Source organism: Ylistrum balloti, unplaced genomic scaffold, assembly GCF_031769215.1.
Source record: "Ylistrum balloti isolate Yb309-2 unplaced genomic scaffold, AGI_CSIRO_Ybal_v1 Utg371544, whole genome shotgun sequence".
Taxonomy (NCBI): Eukaryota; Metazoa; Mollusca; class Bivalvia; order Pectinida; family Pectinidae; genus Ylistrum; species Ylistrum balloti.
In genome coordinates, this window is record NW_026782795.1 from 232,224 (window position 1) to 251,706 (window position 19,483).

The following is a 19,483-nucleotide window of genomic DNA, read 5'->3' on the forward strand; positions in this document are numbered from 1 at the left end:
TTACACATCCTGAGATGAGGTCACATGGGTGATGTCGAGGGCAGGGGAGGTGAGTGTCTGTCTTCTATTCTCCATCATCATTTCCTGTAAAGTGTATACACTTTTGTGGATAGAAGCGAGCTCTTCACGCACGTAAGTTGACAGTTGATCCATCTGATCCTGCATCCGCTGATCCTGGGGTACAGCAACTCTGCACGAGACAAAACTTGACATGCTAGTTTTCAGACTTACATACAGAAAAAAAATACACAGCAAAACAGCAGACATATATTTTAATTTTCAATGTAGAATCCTGTGTATAACAATATCAGGATGAAAAGCATTAGTTGGGATACAGGCACAATCTGATCAGTGTCATTCTGATGTTTCTCCTTCCTGCCTTAAGTCACACATGATTGTCAGGAGAAGAAAACATTTCTGTGACTTTTAGCTATTCTTAAAAATTAGCTACAATGAATGAAGAGATATTTAGCAAGAAAGTTATAATAAAAAGATATGATTTACTGATATATTCACCAATGTAAAGTATCGGTGGTTTATGTAATATGAGAGTACCTGATTAATGCTGACACCAGTGGAAGATTGGGGAACAAAATCTATCAGAGATGACATACAACAGATACAACACACAACTACTACTTTCATCAAATATGAATGACTTTATACAATTGTACTGTTGTTGCCAATTTAATCGGATTCAAACCAAATTGTTAGTTACAGTTCTGATTTTAATCCATTATGCTTTGTCACATTTACCAGACTGGGTGAATCTGAAAAACACTAAAGATGCCAATGTTAAGTATCCAACCATTTTCAATCAAATTAGCTGTATATATGAGAGTTACTTTGGTAATGTGGACATCAACGTAAGGTGAACAGTTGCATGTGACTTACTTGGCAGACCGAGCGGTGAGCATACTGCTAGCTATTATATCCCGTGGTGTGATGTCAGTTGTTGGCTGTGAACTCTTTTGTTTAGAGACCTGGGTTACAGAATCCTTGATGCTGTCTAGTTCATCTATTACTTTCTCCAGTCTGGCAAATTATAGAGGAAACACACATATGTAAATAACACAATACTTGGTAACTGTGACCAAAGAGAAATGTGTCTCACTGAACACTGACTGGATATGTAAACAAATCTGAATTATTAATGGAGAAAACTTATAACTTATATGTTAAAGTAAAGACAAGAATTCAATATTAGTTTTCCCACCATTGTCAATATTAGAAAGATGGTACAGAGCCAGATGAGATTCAGTTCACAACAAAATTAGCATTACTGAGTAAACATACACAATTTCTTTATCAGAACACTTAACAAATAGGTAATCAATTCTAAATACAAGTACATAGTATCATGAAAGTTGAAATCTGTGATAAATTCGGTAATCATCAGTTTTTGAAGACAACTTAGTTAAGGTTGTGAAATATGTGAAAATGATTATGTAATATGCTTACCTATCGGACGTGCTCCTGACCTTAGAGTCAAGCTGTTCTTTCAGCAACTCTCGCGAAGTGTGGAGATAGTCCTCTACTGCCTCACGTTCAAACAGTGACAGACGTGTGTTGTCTCTCTCTGTCAGGCGAAGCTCTGTAACATCAATCAACATCAAAATCAACTTCTAGTACAATTATACCCCATCATAAAGACTTCATCATAGAAAGTCATACCTGTCTGTAACGACCACTTAAAGATACCAGCAAATGTGGCCTTTAGAGGCAGTGGCCTTCATCCAGAGGTTCAATTATTATGCAGTGTATTACATTGGGAACCAAAATAAGTGGTCTTTATAGACAGTTAGTCTTGATTTTGCATTGCATATATTAAATTGTGTAATTAATGTTGAATAAATGTAAGACTTGACTTTTCTATAGAGGCAAGGCTTATTGTAGGATAAATGTTTAAATGTGTTGAAAATCTTAAAAGAAATAAAACCACATTAAAGAGCAGGCCCCAGTTTCACGATTCTTCAGTAACTTAAGGAAATCTCAATTACCACAGAAAAGCATTATCTAAGAAAATTTCCTTAACTCATGTAATGCTTTGTTAGAGGCAATTTTAAAATAAGGAAAATTCCCTTACTTAAGGAAGATTCCCTTACTTAAGGAAGATTCATGAAACTGGGGCCACAGACAGTGATTCCCTGTCAGTGAATCTGGATCGTCAGGTATGGGCAAAATAACAAGCCTCAGATGAAATGGCTGGAGTATAAAACAAGAGGCCAAGAGGACATGTATCACTACAATGGCTGGAGTATAAAACAAGAGGCCAAGAGGACATGTATCACTACAATGGCTGGAGTATAAAACAAGAGGCCAAGAGGACATGTATCACTACAATGGCTGGAGTATAAAACAAGAGGCCAAGAGGACATGTATCACTACAATGGCTAGGGTTAAAACTATAAGCATCAAATAAAATGGCTTTGGTATGAAAAAATAATGACAACTATCATTTTTATAATGCTTCCAGGTAATGTACAGCTACTTACTGAAGTCGTCATGGTAATTCAGCTTTCTGCACATTTTGTGCATCAGCCATCGTCCTCCTCGGAAAGCGTGATTTATGATAATAAATGGAGGGAAAATGGATGGCCGTTCGTAGTACTCATAAACTAGTGAGAATTTAAAGAATCTCCACACCTTTAGGGAATTATCCTGTACCTTCTGAAATGTGTCACTGGAAAAAAATTTGAATTTCTGTTAAGTCAAAACCAATTTTTTTTATCTCTTTAACAAAGTGTTTATATAAAACATTATTTTATCTACGACTTGTGACTTTTTCATTTGAAACAACACAGCACTTGACTGGTCTGTCAACATGATTGATAGCGAAGCCTCAAAATGTTGATTTAATTCTTTATAATCATGAATATTACTGATACTGCTAACACAGAGTCACTATAACAACTAAAAAACACACACAAACAATTGAAAACTATAGCTTCATCAGTGCATCTGGATCACATCAGTCTAAAATCCTCTTGGGAGACCTGCAGCCCAATGAATCGATCTCTGAAGAGGCATTCCCCATTTAGCAATCATCATCATTTAAAGTCCACCTCTATCTACAGATCACCTCTATAAAAGACTACCTTTGACACCACCTCTATATAAGATATGGCCTCTGTTGATGTGCCCACCTCTATAAAAGTCTACCTTTGACACCACCTCTATATAAGATATGGCCTCTGTTGATGTGCCCACCTCTATAAAAGACTACCTTTGACACCACCTCTATATAAGATATGGCCTCTGTTGATGTGCCCACCTCTATAAAAGACTACCTTTGACACCACCTCTATATAAGATATGGCCTCTGTTGATGTGCCCACCTCTATAAAAGACTACCTTTGACACCACCTCTATATAAGATATGGCCTCTGTTGATGTGCCCACCTCTATAAAAGACTACCTTTGACACCACCTCTATATAAGATATGGCCTCTGTTGATGTGCCCACCTCTATAAAAGACTACCTTTGACACCACCTCTATATAAGATATGGCCTCTGTTGATGTGCCCACCTCTATAAAAGTCTACCTTTGACACCACCTCTATATAAGATATGGCCTCTGTTGATGTGCCCACCTCTATAAAAGACTACCTTTGACACCACCTCTATATAAGATATGGCCTCTGTTGATGTGCCCACCTCTATTAAAGTCTACCTTTGACACCACCTCTATATAAGATATGGCCTCTGTTGATGTGCCCACCTCTATAAAAGTCTACCTTTGACACCACCTCTATATAAGATATGGCCTCTGTTGATGTGCCCACCTCTATAAAAGTCTACCTTTGACACCACCTCTATATAAGATATGGCCTCTGTTGATGTGCCCACCTCTATAAAAGTTCTGATGATTTGGCTGAATTTTGAAGAATCCATAATTAAAGACTCCAAAAATATTAAAATGACCTTGACAGGTAACAATCTGAATGACCATATATATTTACCTGAACATGGCAATCAGCAGGTTGACCAGTAAGATGTTGGTCAGTAGCATGTACACAGCAAGAAGTAATGGCACCAGTGCATTGTTTTCGGCACAGCGAACCTTTGCTCCTGACCGCCATTCTGTCTCATTGGTAGTACAATCATTTGGCTCCTCCCCTGTTGGTTAATGAAAATAATGACCTTGACGTCTAAATGTCTGACAAGTCAGTACCACATGCAAAACAATTATTTAAGTATGTGTATGTTTATGTATGTCACTCTTATCTTATAATATGTAATTATATTTTTTAAGGAAAACAAGGTCTGATCATTTAACAGATAATATCACTGATTTACAGATATGTATCAATATTTGAAAGAAATAATTGGATATAATTTGGTGGACCTGTGACACTGAGCCATTTCAAGATATATCAACATTTCCATACAAGTTCTAATGTCAAGACATATACTAAAGTCATACCCTTACAAGTGGGAGAGTTAAAATTCATTTGGATGGGTCAAAAACATGTTTGAGTCTAATATTGCCCTAATTGTAACTATCTGACAATAAGTTCTTCTGTTAATAAGCCCACCAATGTCTATTGCAGTTTCTGTAGAAATGCCACCATATGTTACATCATTGTTCTGTTTTATGAGTCAGACATTATGCTTACTCACTGGTTGATGGCACTAATGACCTTTTTATGTGTTGACAGGACATTAACAATGTAATTATAATTACTATGCTCACTGCAGGATCAATACAGAATATCCTCATATCACACTTCAAGATAATGAGGAGAAATCCCGAGACTCACCTTCCATGTTCTCCAGGAATAGTTCACCATACATCTGCCAGTAGGGAAGGTAAACCACCTGTTTCAGAAGTCGCCAGGTTGGAGGGTCATTAGGGAACAAATTTGCCTGGTAGGCAATTCCAAAACTGAGCACAAACACAGCGAGGATAGCAAAGAAAAACATCAAATCTGTCAGCTGTAAAATACACAAAAAAACTTGTAACTCAAAAATTAAAACAAAAAAGTTAATGAGACATATTAATGATATCAATATTTTTACAAAACTAAAACAAACCATTGAACAGTCTCAACATTCTTTATTTTTTTCTTATTTACTAACTAGGATTTACAATACTATAAAACTTACCATTTTTCTGATCATAATGACTTTAGGTCCAATATTTTTCTCCACAAAGAATGCTTGCATGAATCTGAGGAAGTACATGGCCAGTGTAATACTGTATGTCATTCTGGCCCAAGTAAAGTTGCTGTCATTGAGGACAAATCTCAGAATCACTGACAGCATAAAAAGTAGATACATAAGCAAATCAAAGCGATTCCAGACACTGGAGTACCAACTCCGCAGCTTGTGAATCAAGGATCTCTGATCACGCGTCAATACCTGTAAACAGAAATGGCAAATACAATAACACACTTCATCAAGCATATGATACATACATCAGACTTTTACAAACATGATCATACTAATGTGGAATTATTTCTTATGGTAAACTAGTAAAAATTCACAATGAGACACTTGACACAGGAGAATAAAACAAGGTGTTCTGAAGACAACCTTATCAGGTATGTTTAGGTCGTATCCAAGGGATAGCATGTTCTCAAAATGAGAACTGTGAAAGTTAGAGATTCTGTCTTTTATTGACATTGCTTACTCATTCGGATCAGTCCTATTATTTAATATCTATAACTACTGCATATTGAAATATCACAAACTCACCTGTCTAACCTCCTCGATCACCATAGTGATGGTCCAACCCCACGTGACACATTCGATATTGGATGGAGAGTTGGGGTGGGATGTGGGGTATAAATTTGTCAACACAAAGAAAGAAAAAATAGCCAAGAATATCAAGTAGGCAATCTGCAAAAAGAAAAGAAAAAATGTTTTATAAAATGAAGCATTGAAAAGTTTATTTCAGGATGAAATTATGTTGATGTCTAGGTAATGCTATGTGCAGATCAATTTTGAGTCTGGCATCTTGGAATATTCTTTATAAAGTCAAGGAAATGTTATAAATTCAATACACAAATAAGTGAAACTTATCTATTTTTTTATATGTATTTGTAATTCATTGAACAGAGAACATTAAATCTGCATTACAAGTGTAATGTACCTGGAAAGCCTACAACCTGTACATATAAACTGACTGATCACAACATATCTCAGAGATTTAGTTCAATCTCTAAATAATACAGTTTCTAAATAATGAAGTCCTTTGGGAAAAATTTAACACGCACTCTTCAGATATACCTATACATCTTACTAAAAGGAAAACAAATGTAATTTGAAAAGGATTTGTAACAATGCAATATTCCAAGAGTGATTTACATAAGTTAATAAAACTAATTTCTTTGCACAAAATTCCAAATGTTAACTTTCCATAAAAGTTTCACCATTTTGTTATGAAATAAATATCTATGATCCTGAGGTTCAATAGTTTACATAAGGACCTCTGCTAGAGTCTGACAGCGTTTATCAAACCTAGCTTGTCTCTGTACAAGATGTATCTCCCTTCTTTGTACTTACCGTGTACCAATAGAACTTGGTGGCAAGCGCAGTATAGAAGTGGTACATGGCCTTGTACTTACCGTGTACCAATAGAACTTGGTGGCAGGCACAGTAAAGAAGTGGTACATGGTCTTGTACTTACCGTGTACCAATAGAACTTGGTGGCAGGTGCAGTATAGAAGTGGTACATGGTCTTGTACTTACCGTGTACCAATAGAACTTGGTGGCAGGTGCAGTATAGAAGTGGTACATGGCCTTGTACTTACCGTGTACCAATAGAACTTGGTGGCAAGCGCAGTATAGAAGTGGTACATGGCCTTGTACTTACCGTGTACCAACAGAACTTGATGGAAGGCGCAGTATTGAAGTGGTACATAGCCTTGTACTTACCGTGTACCAATAGAACTTGGTGGCAGGCACAGTATAGAAGTGGTACATGGTCTCGTACTTACCGTGTACCAATAGAACTTGGTGGCAGGCGCAGTATAGAAGTGGTACATGGCCTTGTACTTACCGTGTACCAAGAGAACTTGGTGGAAGGCAAAGTATAGAAGTGGTACATGGCCTTGTACTTACCGTGTACCAAGAGAACTTGGTGGAAGGCAAAGTATAGAAGTGGTACATGGCCTTGTACTTACCGTGTACCAATAGAACTTGGTGGCAGGCGCAGTATAGAAGTGGTACATGGCCTTGTACTTACTGTGTACCAAGAGAACTTGGTGGAAGGCGAAGTATAGAAGTGGTACATGGCCTTGTACTTACCGTGTACCAATAGAACTTGGTGGCAGGCGCAGTATAGAAGTGGTACATGGCCTTGTACTTACCATGTACCAACAGAACTTGGTGGCAGGCGAAGTATAGAAGTGGTACATGGCCTTGTACTTACCGTGTACCAATAGAACTTGGTGGCAGGCCCAGTATAGAAGTGGTACATGGCCTTGTACTAACCGTGTACCAATAGAACTTGGTGGCAGGAGCAGTACAGAAGTGGTACATGGCCTTGTACTTACCGTGTACCAATAGAGCATGGTGGCTAGCGCAGTATAGAAGTGGTACATGGCCTTGTACTTACCGTGTACCAATAGAACTTGGTGGCAGGCGCAGTACAGAAGTGGTACATGGCCTTGTACTTACGGTGTACCAATAGAGCATGGTGGCAGGCACAGTATAGAAGTGGTACATGGCCTTGTACTTACCGTGTACCAAGAGAACTTGGTGGAAAGCGAAGTATAGAAGTGGTACATGGCCTTGTACTTACCGTGTACCAATAGAACTTGGTGGCAGGCGCAGTATAGAAGTGGTACATGGCCTTGTACTTACCGTGTACCAAGAGAACTTGGTGGCAGGCACAGTATAGAAGTGGTACATGGCCTTGTACTTACCGTGTACCAATAGAACTTGGTGGCAGGCACAGTAAAGAAGTGGTACATGGTCTTGTACTTACCGTGTACCAATAGAACTTGGTGGCAGGTGCAGTATAGAAGTGGTACATGGCCTTGTACTTACCGTGTACCAAGAGAACTTGGTGGCAGGCGCAGTATAGAAGTGGTACATGGCCTTGTACTTACCGTGTACCAATAGAACTTGGTGGCAGGCGCAGTATAGAAGTGGTACATGGCCTTGTACTTACCGTGTACCAATAGAACTTGGTGGCAGGCGCAGTATAGAAGTGGTACATGGCGGAGAAGACATTGATACCATCCTTTCCTGTTCCAATCAAGCTGACTTTATACAGTTTTTTCTTGAGGTACTTTGTTTTACTTTCTATTTCTGGGGATACTTTGCTGTTATTGCTGACCAAGGTGCCCTCTACTGCCATGGCCTCACCAAGGTCGTCGTAGTCTACCTCCTCGTCATCCTCCAGGTATTCAGTGGGATTTTTGTTGCAAGTAAACTTAATAGCCGGAATCAGAAACGGAATCATCATCGCAGCAAGTATCTGTGACATAATGCATACAGTATATGTTACACATCCAGGTATACACTTCTGGCTGGATACTTTAGATAGAAAATATATATTACACGAATAAACTATAGAGATGGGTTTATTTGGCAACTTCCATACCAACGTTGATAATTAGAATAACAAATTCCAATTTAGGGCAGATTTCTGGATTCTTACCTTCCAAGTTGATGTATAAAGGGCCATGCGTCCTTTCCACACACTGTTCAGTTTGGTTTGACAACAAGTGTGATCCATGAAGTCCATGAGTTCGTTGGCATCAGCCAGGAGTAGCAGGGTTGTGTTACCATAGTCGTTGAGCTGACGAACAAGTAACTGATGGGCAAGCACCTTGTTTTGCTTATAGCATTGAGATAACACATCCACTGCCAATTTCTCAAACATCCTATACAATAAAACAATCAACTTGTGTATATCCTGTTTGGAGGGTAGGCACATGATCAATATTTCATGATAAGTATTGTCATGGTTTCAGTGGACAATGACACAGTTTTATCAATGACTTACAAATTGGCAAAAATATGATCCTCACAAAAATATCCTATTATGCGATAACTAGTGTTATAAATGAAGGGAAAATAAGGGAGGTAACTTACTCTGCGCTCTCCTCTAAGGACACACTAAGTTCAATCTCTTCCTCACCATCAGCCACATTAGCTAGACCTTTCAGCAGACCTGCTGCAAGCAGTGCTGAACCTGTAACATCCACAGATATTTACTCATGACATATATATATAGGTATTGCAATCATCCCCTTATTAACATAACAAAGAAAATACAATAATAAGTGGAATTTGACAATAAAAGAAATATTGTATTAATACTACAGTCCTTCTGGTTATTCAGATTAAGATGCTATAGTTTCCTAACCATCACAGATTTGACCATACAGATTTTAACAGTGACCCAAAGTCATGCACTTTAAAAGACTTGAAAACAAAAGAAATTTATTCCAGTTAGTAAAATAGCATGAACCTTGGTATCCTGGTTATCTAGTAAAAAATTGGTTAAAAGAATTAGATTACTTTTCAAAGTTTCAATAAGTTTCACTAATGTGACCTTGAAAAAGATTCAAAGTCATTCATTAAAACAAAGTTTCTATAACAGCAGCATACTACTAGCTTAATATTTTTACCCTTAATCATCAGGGATTTTTTGAATACCATGAAAAATTCTCACTTTTATAACCATGAATATTTAGTCAGAAAAAAAAATTCCTACTACAGCGATTAGCGATTAAGTCTTGAACAAAATAAAATGAAAGAAGCTAGATTTATACAGTCAACAGTGTCCTTAAACCTCAATAATGACCCGAATATCTAGAAGGAGTTCAAACAAAAATCACATTTCAGTCTAACAACTAACAAATTTCAAATTTAAACAAATATCTTTTATCTGGTGTGACTGGTTAAATTCCTTTATCTGGTGTGACTGGTTAAATTCCTTTATCTGGTGTGACTGGTTAAATTCCTTTATCTGGTGTGACTGGTTAAATTCCTTTATCTGGTGTGACTGGTTAAATTCCTTTATCTGGTGTGACTGGTTAAATTCCTTTATCTAGTGTGACTGGTTAAATTCCTTTATCTGGTGTGACTGGTTAAATTCCTTTATCTAGTGTGACTGGTTAAATTCCTTTATCTGTTGTGACTGGTTAAATTCCTTTATCTGGTGTGACTGGTTAAATTCCTTTATCTAGTGTGACTGGTTAAATTCCTTTATCTAGTGTGACTGGTTAAATTCCTTTTTGTTTTGCCTCACAAATCCTCAAACTTCAGGGATTGTACTCTCCTTTATTCACTACACAGTGGAGGTAGCTGTTTCACTGATGTTCCTTACCCAAATGGTCCCTTCCCAGTCTCCAGAAGAGTTTAGCTAGGTCCATCCTATTGAGCAATATTGCCCACAAAAACAGCTCCCTCTCTGGTAGCTCAAAGTCGTGTTTGATTTTCCGCCAATTTTTCCCTGCCATTGAGTGTTCAACACCTGCAGTATCAAGTTTAGGTTTTATCACTTTATGTTTTTTGATGTATATAAAAAAAACCCACATTAATGACATACAGCATATCATACGCTGTGGACAGAATAGGAATACATAACCTTCTGTTATGTAAAAAAAACAGTGCAGCCCAAAACTCTACCATGCTTGGACACAATAGACGGCTGCACAAAAAGCCTATGGCACCAGCCTTGTACTGCCACAAAAACCTATCTTTATCAAAGTAAGAAATATGCTCTTTGATAAGCCTGTGAGTAGAATCCAAGATGAAACTCACATCAGGTCTGAATATTTTTTCTCTTGAACACTTTCAGGTTAAGGTCTGACCTTGACATAACTTTCTGCACAGAAGAAATAAATACATGTATAACAGAATTTTCAAGATGGCATTCATGATAGCCATCTTGAGTATGGCACTTATTAAAGTTACGCCCATATGATTTTATTCAGGACCATTTGTGGACATTATGCAACTCATTAAGAGGAAGTCCTATCTCATTGCAAATTCCGTTTCAAACAGTAGTCTTCTTAGTAGACTAAGGAGCACATCCTACTCACTAATGGAGGTTCTTTTTCTGTATCTCCATCTATTTAGGAGGAATAGTGATAACTATTAAGAGATTATTTAATGATGAACGGTAAATGGATAGATGACTGAAGAAACGACCATGACTAACTCTCCTGGTCTTTGATAATCCAATTTAAATAATTAACTATGAAGACTTACTTTTGTTATCTTCAATGTATCCCATACATGGCTCTGCATCAATTACCACAAATTTATCACCTGGAAAATAAACAGGATTTAACATTTACCTATGAGTTCATCAGTCTGCCACAGAGCCTACATAACTTAAATATTTGAACAACAACATTCTCCTATATAGTAGTAACATTATAAAATTCTCAATTTTGGAATTTTCCTCCCAGTACCATTATAATCAACTTCTTTCCTTCATATAATGTTTGCTAACCTAGTTTTAAAGATCTTTTTCAGGCTTTTGGTAAAACTGTAAAAATTTGAACCACAGACAGAAATAAACAAAACAAAACACTAAAAAACCGCATACACACAATCTTCACAAAGTTTAGATATTTTTACTGATATTGCATAACTGGGACAATGATAGCTACAAATCAATATCAATATTTAGTAAATGACATCCCAGTCTGGTCACCTACCTTTGTCATAATACGGATTAATTGCCTCATCTCCCATTATATAAACGATCGTCTTTCCCACCAACTCCACCAGTTCTGGATGATTTCCAAGGTGTTGTACTGGTCGACAACAGAGATAGGCTCCCCATGTTTGCTATAAGATAAAAATGATTAAAAAATAATGAAAGTCATAAAGACCTACATCCCTGTACTGTTCTAAGTATCCTATCACATACAAGCATTGTTAATACTCTCCCTTTGCTATAGAAAATGATATTAAGAGTTCACTCCCTAAGGTGTTGATCCTTTTCTGAACATTTATGATACCCCCCTGTGAGGTAGAAGTCTGAAGATTTCAACTTTCATCCCAGTGGTTTACATATTTCTTTTTCAATTTGTTGACATTATTTAATTTGAAGAACTTTAACAACAAGTGTCAGAGTTGATACACACTTAATTACATTCATCTTATCCATGCAATAAAAAGACATACAGTCTGTATACACTTCAGGAATTACTCAAACATCCCAGAATTTCCAGTTCCTTACAACACTGTATAGCCATGCAACATTTAGAAAACCACAAAGACTTTCAAATGTTCCAGTTTGTTAAGTCTGACAAATGTGTTTTTCCAGTTTGGACCCAAGATCCATTTTTACAATATCTGATAAGTCTTAGATTTGGAAAAAAAACTACATACACTAAAGGAGGGAATGGCTAATGGTAACAACAGTACATTATAAACAATAGAAAGTGACTACAGTGATTGTGAAAGTTTACATGGAGGCTGAATCATAATATATAATGATATACATCAATATATACTGAGAAAAACAGCTACATTTGTGTTGATGGTGCAACAATATTGAATGATTTAAGTAAGGTCTCCACGCCATGATTAAGTCTCAGTGCAAACATCCATGTATGAGATACACACTGTTACCTATTCATCGTGTAATCCCTGTGATATACGTGCTTTGACTGAGTCACAGTGTAATCCTTGTGATATACGTGCTTTGACTGAGTCACAGTGTAATCCCTGTGATATACGTGCTTTGACTGAGTCACAGTGTAATCCTTGTGATATACGTGCTTTGACTGAGTCACAGTGTAATCCCTGTGATATGCGTGCTTTGACTGAGTCAAAGTGTAATCCTTGTGATATACGTGCTTTGACTGAGTCATAGTGTAATCCCTGTGATATATGTGCTTTGACTGAGTCACAGTGTAATCCCTGTGACATACGTGCTTTGACTGAGTCATAGTGTAATCCCTGTGATATACGTGCTTTGACTGAGTCACAGTGTAATCCCTGTGACATACGTGCTTTGACTGAGTCATAGTGTAATCCCTGTGATATACGTGCTTTGAGTCACAGTGTAATCCCTGTGACATACGTGCTTTGACTGAGTCATAGTGTAATCCCTGTGATATACGTGCTTTGAGTTACAGTGTAATCCCTGTGATATATGTGCTTTGACTGAGTCAAAGTGTAATCCCTGTGACATACGTGCTTTGACTGAGTCATAGTGTAATCCCTGTGATATACGTGGTTTGAGTCACAGTGTAATCCCTGTGATATATGTGCTTTGACTGAGTCACAGTGTAATCCCTGTGATATACGTGGTTTGACTGAGTCACATTGTAATCCCTGTGATATACGTGCTTTGAGTCACAGTGTAATCCACTGTGACATACGTGCTTTGACTGAGTCATAGTGTAATCCCTGTGATATACGTGCTTTGAGTCACAGTGTAATCCCTGTGATATACGTGCTTTGACTGAGTCACAGTGTAATCCCTGTGAATGATACATTCCACTAACCAAGTTACAGTGTAACCCCTGGGTTTGATACATGCTGTGATGGAGTCAGTGTAACCTCTGGGTTTGATACATGCTGTGATGGAGTCAGTGTAACCCCTGGGTTTGATACATGCTGTGACAGAGTCAGTGTAACCCCTGGGTTTGATACATGCTGTGACAGAATCAATGTAACCCCTGGGTTTGATACATGCTGTGATGGAGTCAGTGTAACCCCTGGGTTTGATACATGCTGTGACAGAGTCAGTGTAACCCCTGGGTTTGATACATGCTGTGATGGAGTCAGTGTAACCCCTGGGTTTGATACATGCTGTGATGGAGTCAGTGTAACCCCTGGGTTTGATACATGCTGTGACGGAGTCAGTGTAACCCCTGGGTTTGATACATGTTAACATTAACAACACTGGATTATTAAGAAGTTAAATGCCTACCTTGGCTTTGTCCTTTAATTCGTGTGATTGCAAGATTAAAAATGCAACATAGTTATCAACATGTTGAATGTTGAATTACTGTGTTACTCTTTTATAAACAGGATAATAATTTCTAATTAGCTAACTATCTCTGACCAGGAATACAGGGCTACACTGTACTTTAAATTAAACAACACTATTCTCATTTTAGAACTAACATGATTGAATTATGATCCTGTCCATTTGTGTCTTATGTATAGAAACCATTACCTGTATAAGTATTTGTGATCATTTTTAATCGTTACAGGCTAGGGCTGATATTCTGTTTAAAATCTCATTCAGGGATTCACACTAAATGAGATGTTACAGAACATCAGCAGGAGACAGAAATAAATTGATCTCAAACATATTCAAGTGATAGATTCTGTTTCTCATACATAATTTTCAAAATTTCATATGACATGACTCAAATTTACTGATTAGATGTCTCTTTGATAATAATATGTAAAAGACTATATAGAGTCAACAAGGCAGGGAAGTTGAACAGTACAGGGTATATATTCCCTGGCCTTAAGTTAGACTGCAGTGTTTGTTGGTGTATCTATTTACTAATGCAAATCTCTGATGCAATATTATACTACATGTATACATGTACTTATATTTAAGCTGCCAAAATATGTCATTTCACAGAATATATTTGTATGTATTTTATGTATCTATCACAAACATTTATACATTTTCTACTGCAGAGCTGAGTGACAACTTTACTAATACATTCTACAGCATCAATGAGAGACATATCTAAGTGACTACAGTGTAACATAATACTAAATCTAGGGCTTGTTTTACTACCAGTATGGGGTAGTTTCCCAGAGCTTCTAAAATTCTCATTTTACAGGATGTTCTCCATTAATCTTACTATATATTCCATTATTCTATATAATTTACCATTTTTCTCTTTGAATTTCAACAGATTGCTTTTTGAATTTTCATTTTTTTTTTTTTTTTTTTGTAGAATTTGATGGAGTTTGCATATTTTCTATTTTAAAAAGAATCTTGCATTAGTCCAAAGTTGTTTGAATAGTCAATCACAAAGTGCTAAAAAACTATAAATCATTTTCGGCCCCTGAAGCTTCTCCCTATGGCCCCTTGGAACCCAAGCTATTTTCCCTTGTCACAAAAAGGTAACTTTTCCTTATATCCTAGACTGATCCCTGATTTAGGAACTACCATCATGTTATACACGCCTTGACATAATACATATTACTTATACAAACGAGTTTAAAACAATTGATTCATTATAATGATAAGCATAAAATGAACAACATTACCAAAAATTAAAATACTGAAAAACACATGTAGTTCTTCAATGAGATTCTACTTAAACATACATAAGGGAGATAACTCTTAACAACTCAAAAATATCAAGTTAAAGGTAGTGCATGTCCTTAAGCCAAATGCAAATACACTTTCGTTGATTCTACATCTGATGTCTGGTCAAAACAATTCAAATTTTGCTAGTAGTAATCATGGTCTGTTAACATATCACTGCAAAATGAGACATCACTGAATTCTCTAGTCTACCAAGCTGTGCAAATGGGTATTATTGTGCCAGTAAGTAAGAACATGTATAAGAAATTCTGTCATGTTTCAAAGTGCTGTCTTTTCAACATGATGATTAAGACTCACAGAAATGAAAGATTAGTATTTCTTTTTTAAATGTTTCCAAATTTTTTTGCATTTTTTATCAAAAATAAAAATGATTAATTTAGCCTAAAATGGACAAGAGTATGAGTAAATATCAAAGCAAGCCATAACAAAAACTCACAAAAATTTGGATCTCTAAATATGCAAAAACGAAACAACAATGTGAAAAAGAAGTAAACAAATCAGTATAACACCTCAGTGACTTAAAGTGTTTCTTACCTTTTTGCTAACCTAAGTTGATAATTAAGTGAACAGTCTAAATTATACAATCAAACAAAACATAAGGCCACATCTAATGTGTGTACATCAGGCAGCACTAGCATCAAAGCAATGATTTCTGAATTCTAGTTCTAAAACTACCATGCTTAAGCCAGTACAAACAAAATTATTTTTTGAAGGTTCCTTATCTAGATTCTTAAAAACTAAGATTTCTAATTTAATCACAAGTTTCTAGAACTCAGCATCATTTCCAGCAAGTTTTTACAAAATACTATAAAGTCCTCTTAGCTATTCCAGTGTCATTTAAAATTTATAACATAACTGACCCCAGAGACTTTGATACTAAATTAAGGTCATTTACTAGAATAGTTTGACAGCCTCGGCCAATACCCATGGTAACGTTTTGTTGGAGACTTTTAAAACATTTTGCCTGTTTCTTTGATGTATGATGTACATTCATCTGAATAACATCTATATCCCGACATCCCATCATGCCACTTGTCAATTTTCAAAACTCCTTGATTTATGATTATTTAGCATATATTGCCTTTCAGATTTTGACTCATTTGATCACAGTGACTTTTATTTGGATCAAGGTCACCTTTTCAATGAACTAAACAGTATTATATAGCAACATGCTGCTGGCTAATACTCTAAGCCTTTGTCATGTGCCTGGGGGTCTGTATCAAGTTATTCCTGAGTCCCTGTATAAACTTAGTGGTCACTAATAACTGATTATACTACAGCTGCCAATATAGACAGATAATGAGAGGAGAGTAACACTGCTGCAAAATACACACACTATCTATGTACAACGTCACAGATTATCTCCCTGAACCTAATGTTTAAAGCATGGGCAACTATATATACAGTATAAAACAGAAAAGTATGTGGAGTTATCTTACTTACACACACAACCACACAACGAGGCTGGTGAAACCAGCATTTACTTAAGACACACTACATTGCGATATTACTGGCACTAATAGCTTCCAGAAAATGACGTTTATGTTGTGTCCTGCCTTCTATTTATATCCAGGAAAGAAACAACGACCTCTAGAGTTGATTACAAAAACCTGTCATCAGTCACAGACATGTTTTCAAAAGACTGCAGATATTACAGCAGTGTCTGATGATGATAATAATAACACAAGTACAGAGAAATAACCTACAAGTAGCCACAGACAGGTCACAAGCAGTCAGAATGGTCAAAATTAGCCACAGACAGGTCACAAGTAGCCACAGACAGGTCACAAGTAGCCAGAATGGATACAAGTAGCCACAGACAGGTCACAAGTAGCCACAGACAGGTCACAAGTAGCTACATACAGGTCACAAGTAGCCAGAATGGACACAAGTAGCCAAAGACAGGTCACAAGTAGCCAGAATGGACACAAGTAGCCACAGATAGGTCACAAGTAGTCAGAATGGTCAAAAGTAGCCACAGACAGGTCACAAGTAGCCACATACAGGTCACAAGTAGCCAGAATGGACACAAGTAGCCACAGACAGGTCACAAGCAGACAAAATGGTCAAAATTAGCCACAGACAGGTCACAAGTAGCCACAGATAGGTCACAAGTAGCCACAGACAGGTCACAAGTAGCCAGAATGGACACAAGTAGCCACAGACAGGTCACAAGTAGCCACAGACAGGTCACAAGTAGCCAGAATGGACACAAGTAACCATAGACAGGTCAAAAGTAGCCACAGACAGGTCAAAAGTAGCCACAGACAGGTCACAAGTAGCTACACACAGGTCACAAGTAGCCAGAATGGACACAAGTAGCCACAGACAGGTCACAAGTAGCCAGAATGGACACAAGTAGCCACAGACAGGTCACAAGTAGCCACAGACAGGTCACAAGTAGCTACAGACAGGTCACAAGTAGCCAGAATGGACACAAGTAGCCACAAACAGGTCACAAGTAGCCAGAATGGACACAAGTAGCCACAGATAGGTCACAAGTAGTCAGAATGGTCAAAAGTTGCCACAGACAGGTCACAAGTAGCCACAGACAGGTCACAAGTAGCCACAGACAGGTCACAAGTAGTCAGAAAAAGGTCACAAGTAGTCAAAGAAAGGTCACAAGTAGTCAGAAAAAGGCCACAAGTAGTCAAAGAAAGGTCACATGTACCCAAAGAAAGGTCACTAGTAGTCAAAGAAAGGTCACAAGTAGTCAAAGAAAGGTCATATGTACCCAAAGAAAGGTCACAAGTAGTCAAAGAAAGGTCACAAGTAGTCATAAAAAGGTCATAAGTAGTCAAAGAAAGGTCACATGTACCCAAAGAAAGGTCACAAGTAGTCAGAAAAAGGTCACAAGTAGTCAGAGAAAGGTCACAAGTAGTCAGAAAAAGGTCACAAGTAGTCAAAGAAAGGTCACAAGTCGTCAGAAAAAGGTCATAAGTAGTCAGAAAAAGGTCACATGTACCCAAAGAAAGGTCACAAGTAGTCAGAAAAAGGTCACAAGTAGTCAAAGAAAGGTCACAAGTAGTCAGAAAAAGGTCACAAGCAGTCAAAGAAAGGTCACAAGTAGTCAAAGAAAGGTCACATGTAGACAAAGTCATGTAGCTACTGACAAGTCATGTGTAGCCATACAAGAACTATGACTAAAACCAAAGACCATAGCAGACAGAAATGGATGTGAAAGCAGCAGACTGGTCAGTAGGTACACAGACATGTGAGAAGAACTGGTCAGTAAGACCAACATAGTGGTCAGTGAGTTAATGGGCAAGTTCAGAGACAGGTCAGACAGAAGGACACATGGCTTACCTTGAGGTACATGATGAGGTTGTTGAAGAGTTGGGCTGATCGGTCCATCTTGTCACTGAGACACTGAAATATTTATAATCATATCTGAGAAACGATAAATCCATGGTAATCATTTTAACACCATTTTATCAACTGGCATATGTTAATGATTAAAACAGATGTTCTTAAAGAAGGTGTCAAACAGAATGCTTCCTAATCAGAAGCAGATTATGTAAATCATCCTAATACAAATTAACGTTAAAAAATTGAAAACTAATGTCAAAACATAACACAGATTTCATTATATGTTACATCCGCTGTGACTTACATTTGCATATAGATTCCACAGGTTCTTGACAGTGAGGAAATCCTTCAATTCCACACCATTCTCCAGAAAAAGTTCCACAAACGTTTTCTTGTTTTGGATCAAGGCGGTTGTCATGGCATCATGCAGCGAAGTCTATCAATAGAACAACAATGCAATCTCCATAATCTCACCAATTTACTTCTAACAATAAAAACACCAGCTTGTCAAATGGTTGGACAATTTTGTATAAGTAAATTCACCAAATTTTTCATATCATGACCTACAGCTATTTACAAAACTATAAAATCCAAAACCTGTCAGTGTTGACATTATTTCAAAAAAGACTGTTTGATCTCTAACAGTCCATTAAATAGCAAGTCTAAAATACATTTTCATACAGTTTCTATAAAATTTACAAACTTCTCCTTTGTGCAAATTAGATAAAATATATGATGAATGAATGTTACTTCACAAGTTTTATTCAACAACCGACAAAATTACTAGATTAATGAAAATGAATCAGTTGTTGGTTCTCTGTAATGATGGTTCGACTTTAGAACCATCGAAACACAAACTCCGCCCAAGCATTATCATGTTTGATATTTGTCATTAAAGCCACTGATGAAATGGAAACCAGCAGAATGACAACAAAGAT

At 37.1% G+C, this 19,483-nt stretch overlaps 1 protein-coding gene across 1 annotated transcript in view; it reads right to left on the reverse strand.

The window, feature by feature from the left end:
- LOC132562909 (transient receptor potential cation channel subfamily M member-like 2) overlaps positions 1–19,483 on the reverse strand; it is a 33,241-nt gene continuing 13,758 nt past the window's right edge. Inside the window, 16 exon segments of the mRNA XM_060227687.1 lie at positions 1–174; positions 891–1,035; positions 1,462–1,594; positions 2,496–2,683; positions 3,964–4,120; positions 4,765–4,939; positions 5,111–5,365; positions 5,702–5,845; positions 8,124–8,432; positions 8,616–8,841; positions 9,053–9,152; positions 10,293–10,439; positions 11,180–11,239; positions 11,635–11,767; positions 18,543–18,605; positions 18,850–18,981. Of these exon segments, the coding sequence (XP_060083670.1) occupies positions 1–174; positions 891–1,035; positions 1,462–1,594; positions 2,496–2,683; positions 3,964–4,120; positions 4,765–4,939; positions 5,111–5,365; positions 5,702–5,845; positions 8,124–8,432; positions 8,616–8,841; positions 9,053–9,152; positions 10,293–10,439; positions 11,180–11,239; positions 11,635–11,767; positions 18,543–18,605; positions 18,850–18,981 (2,541 nt within the window).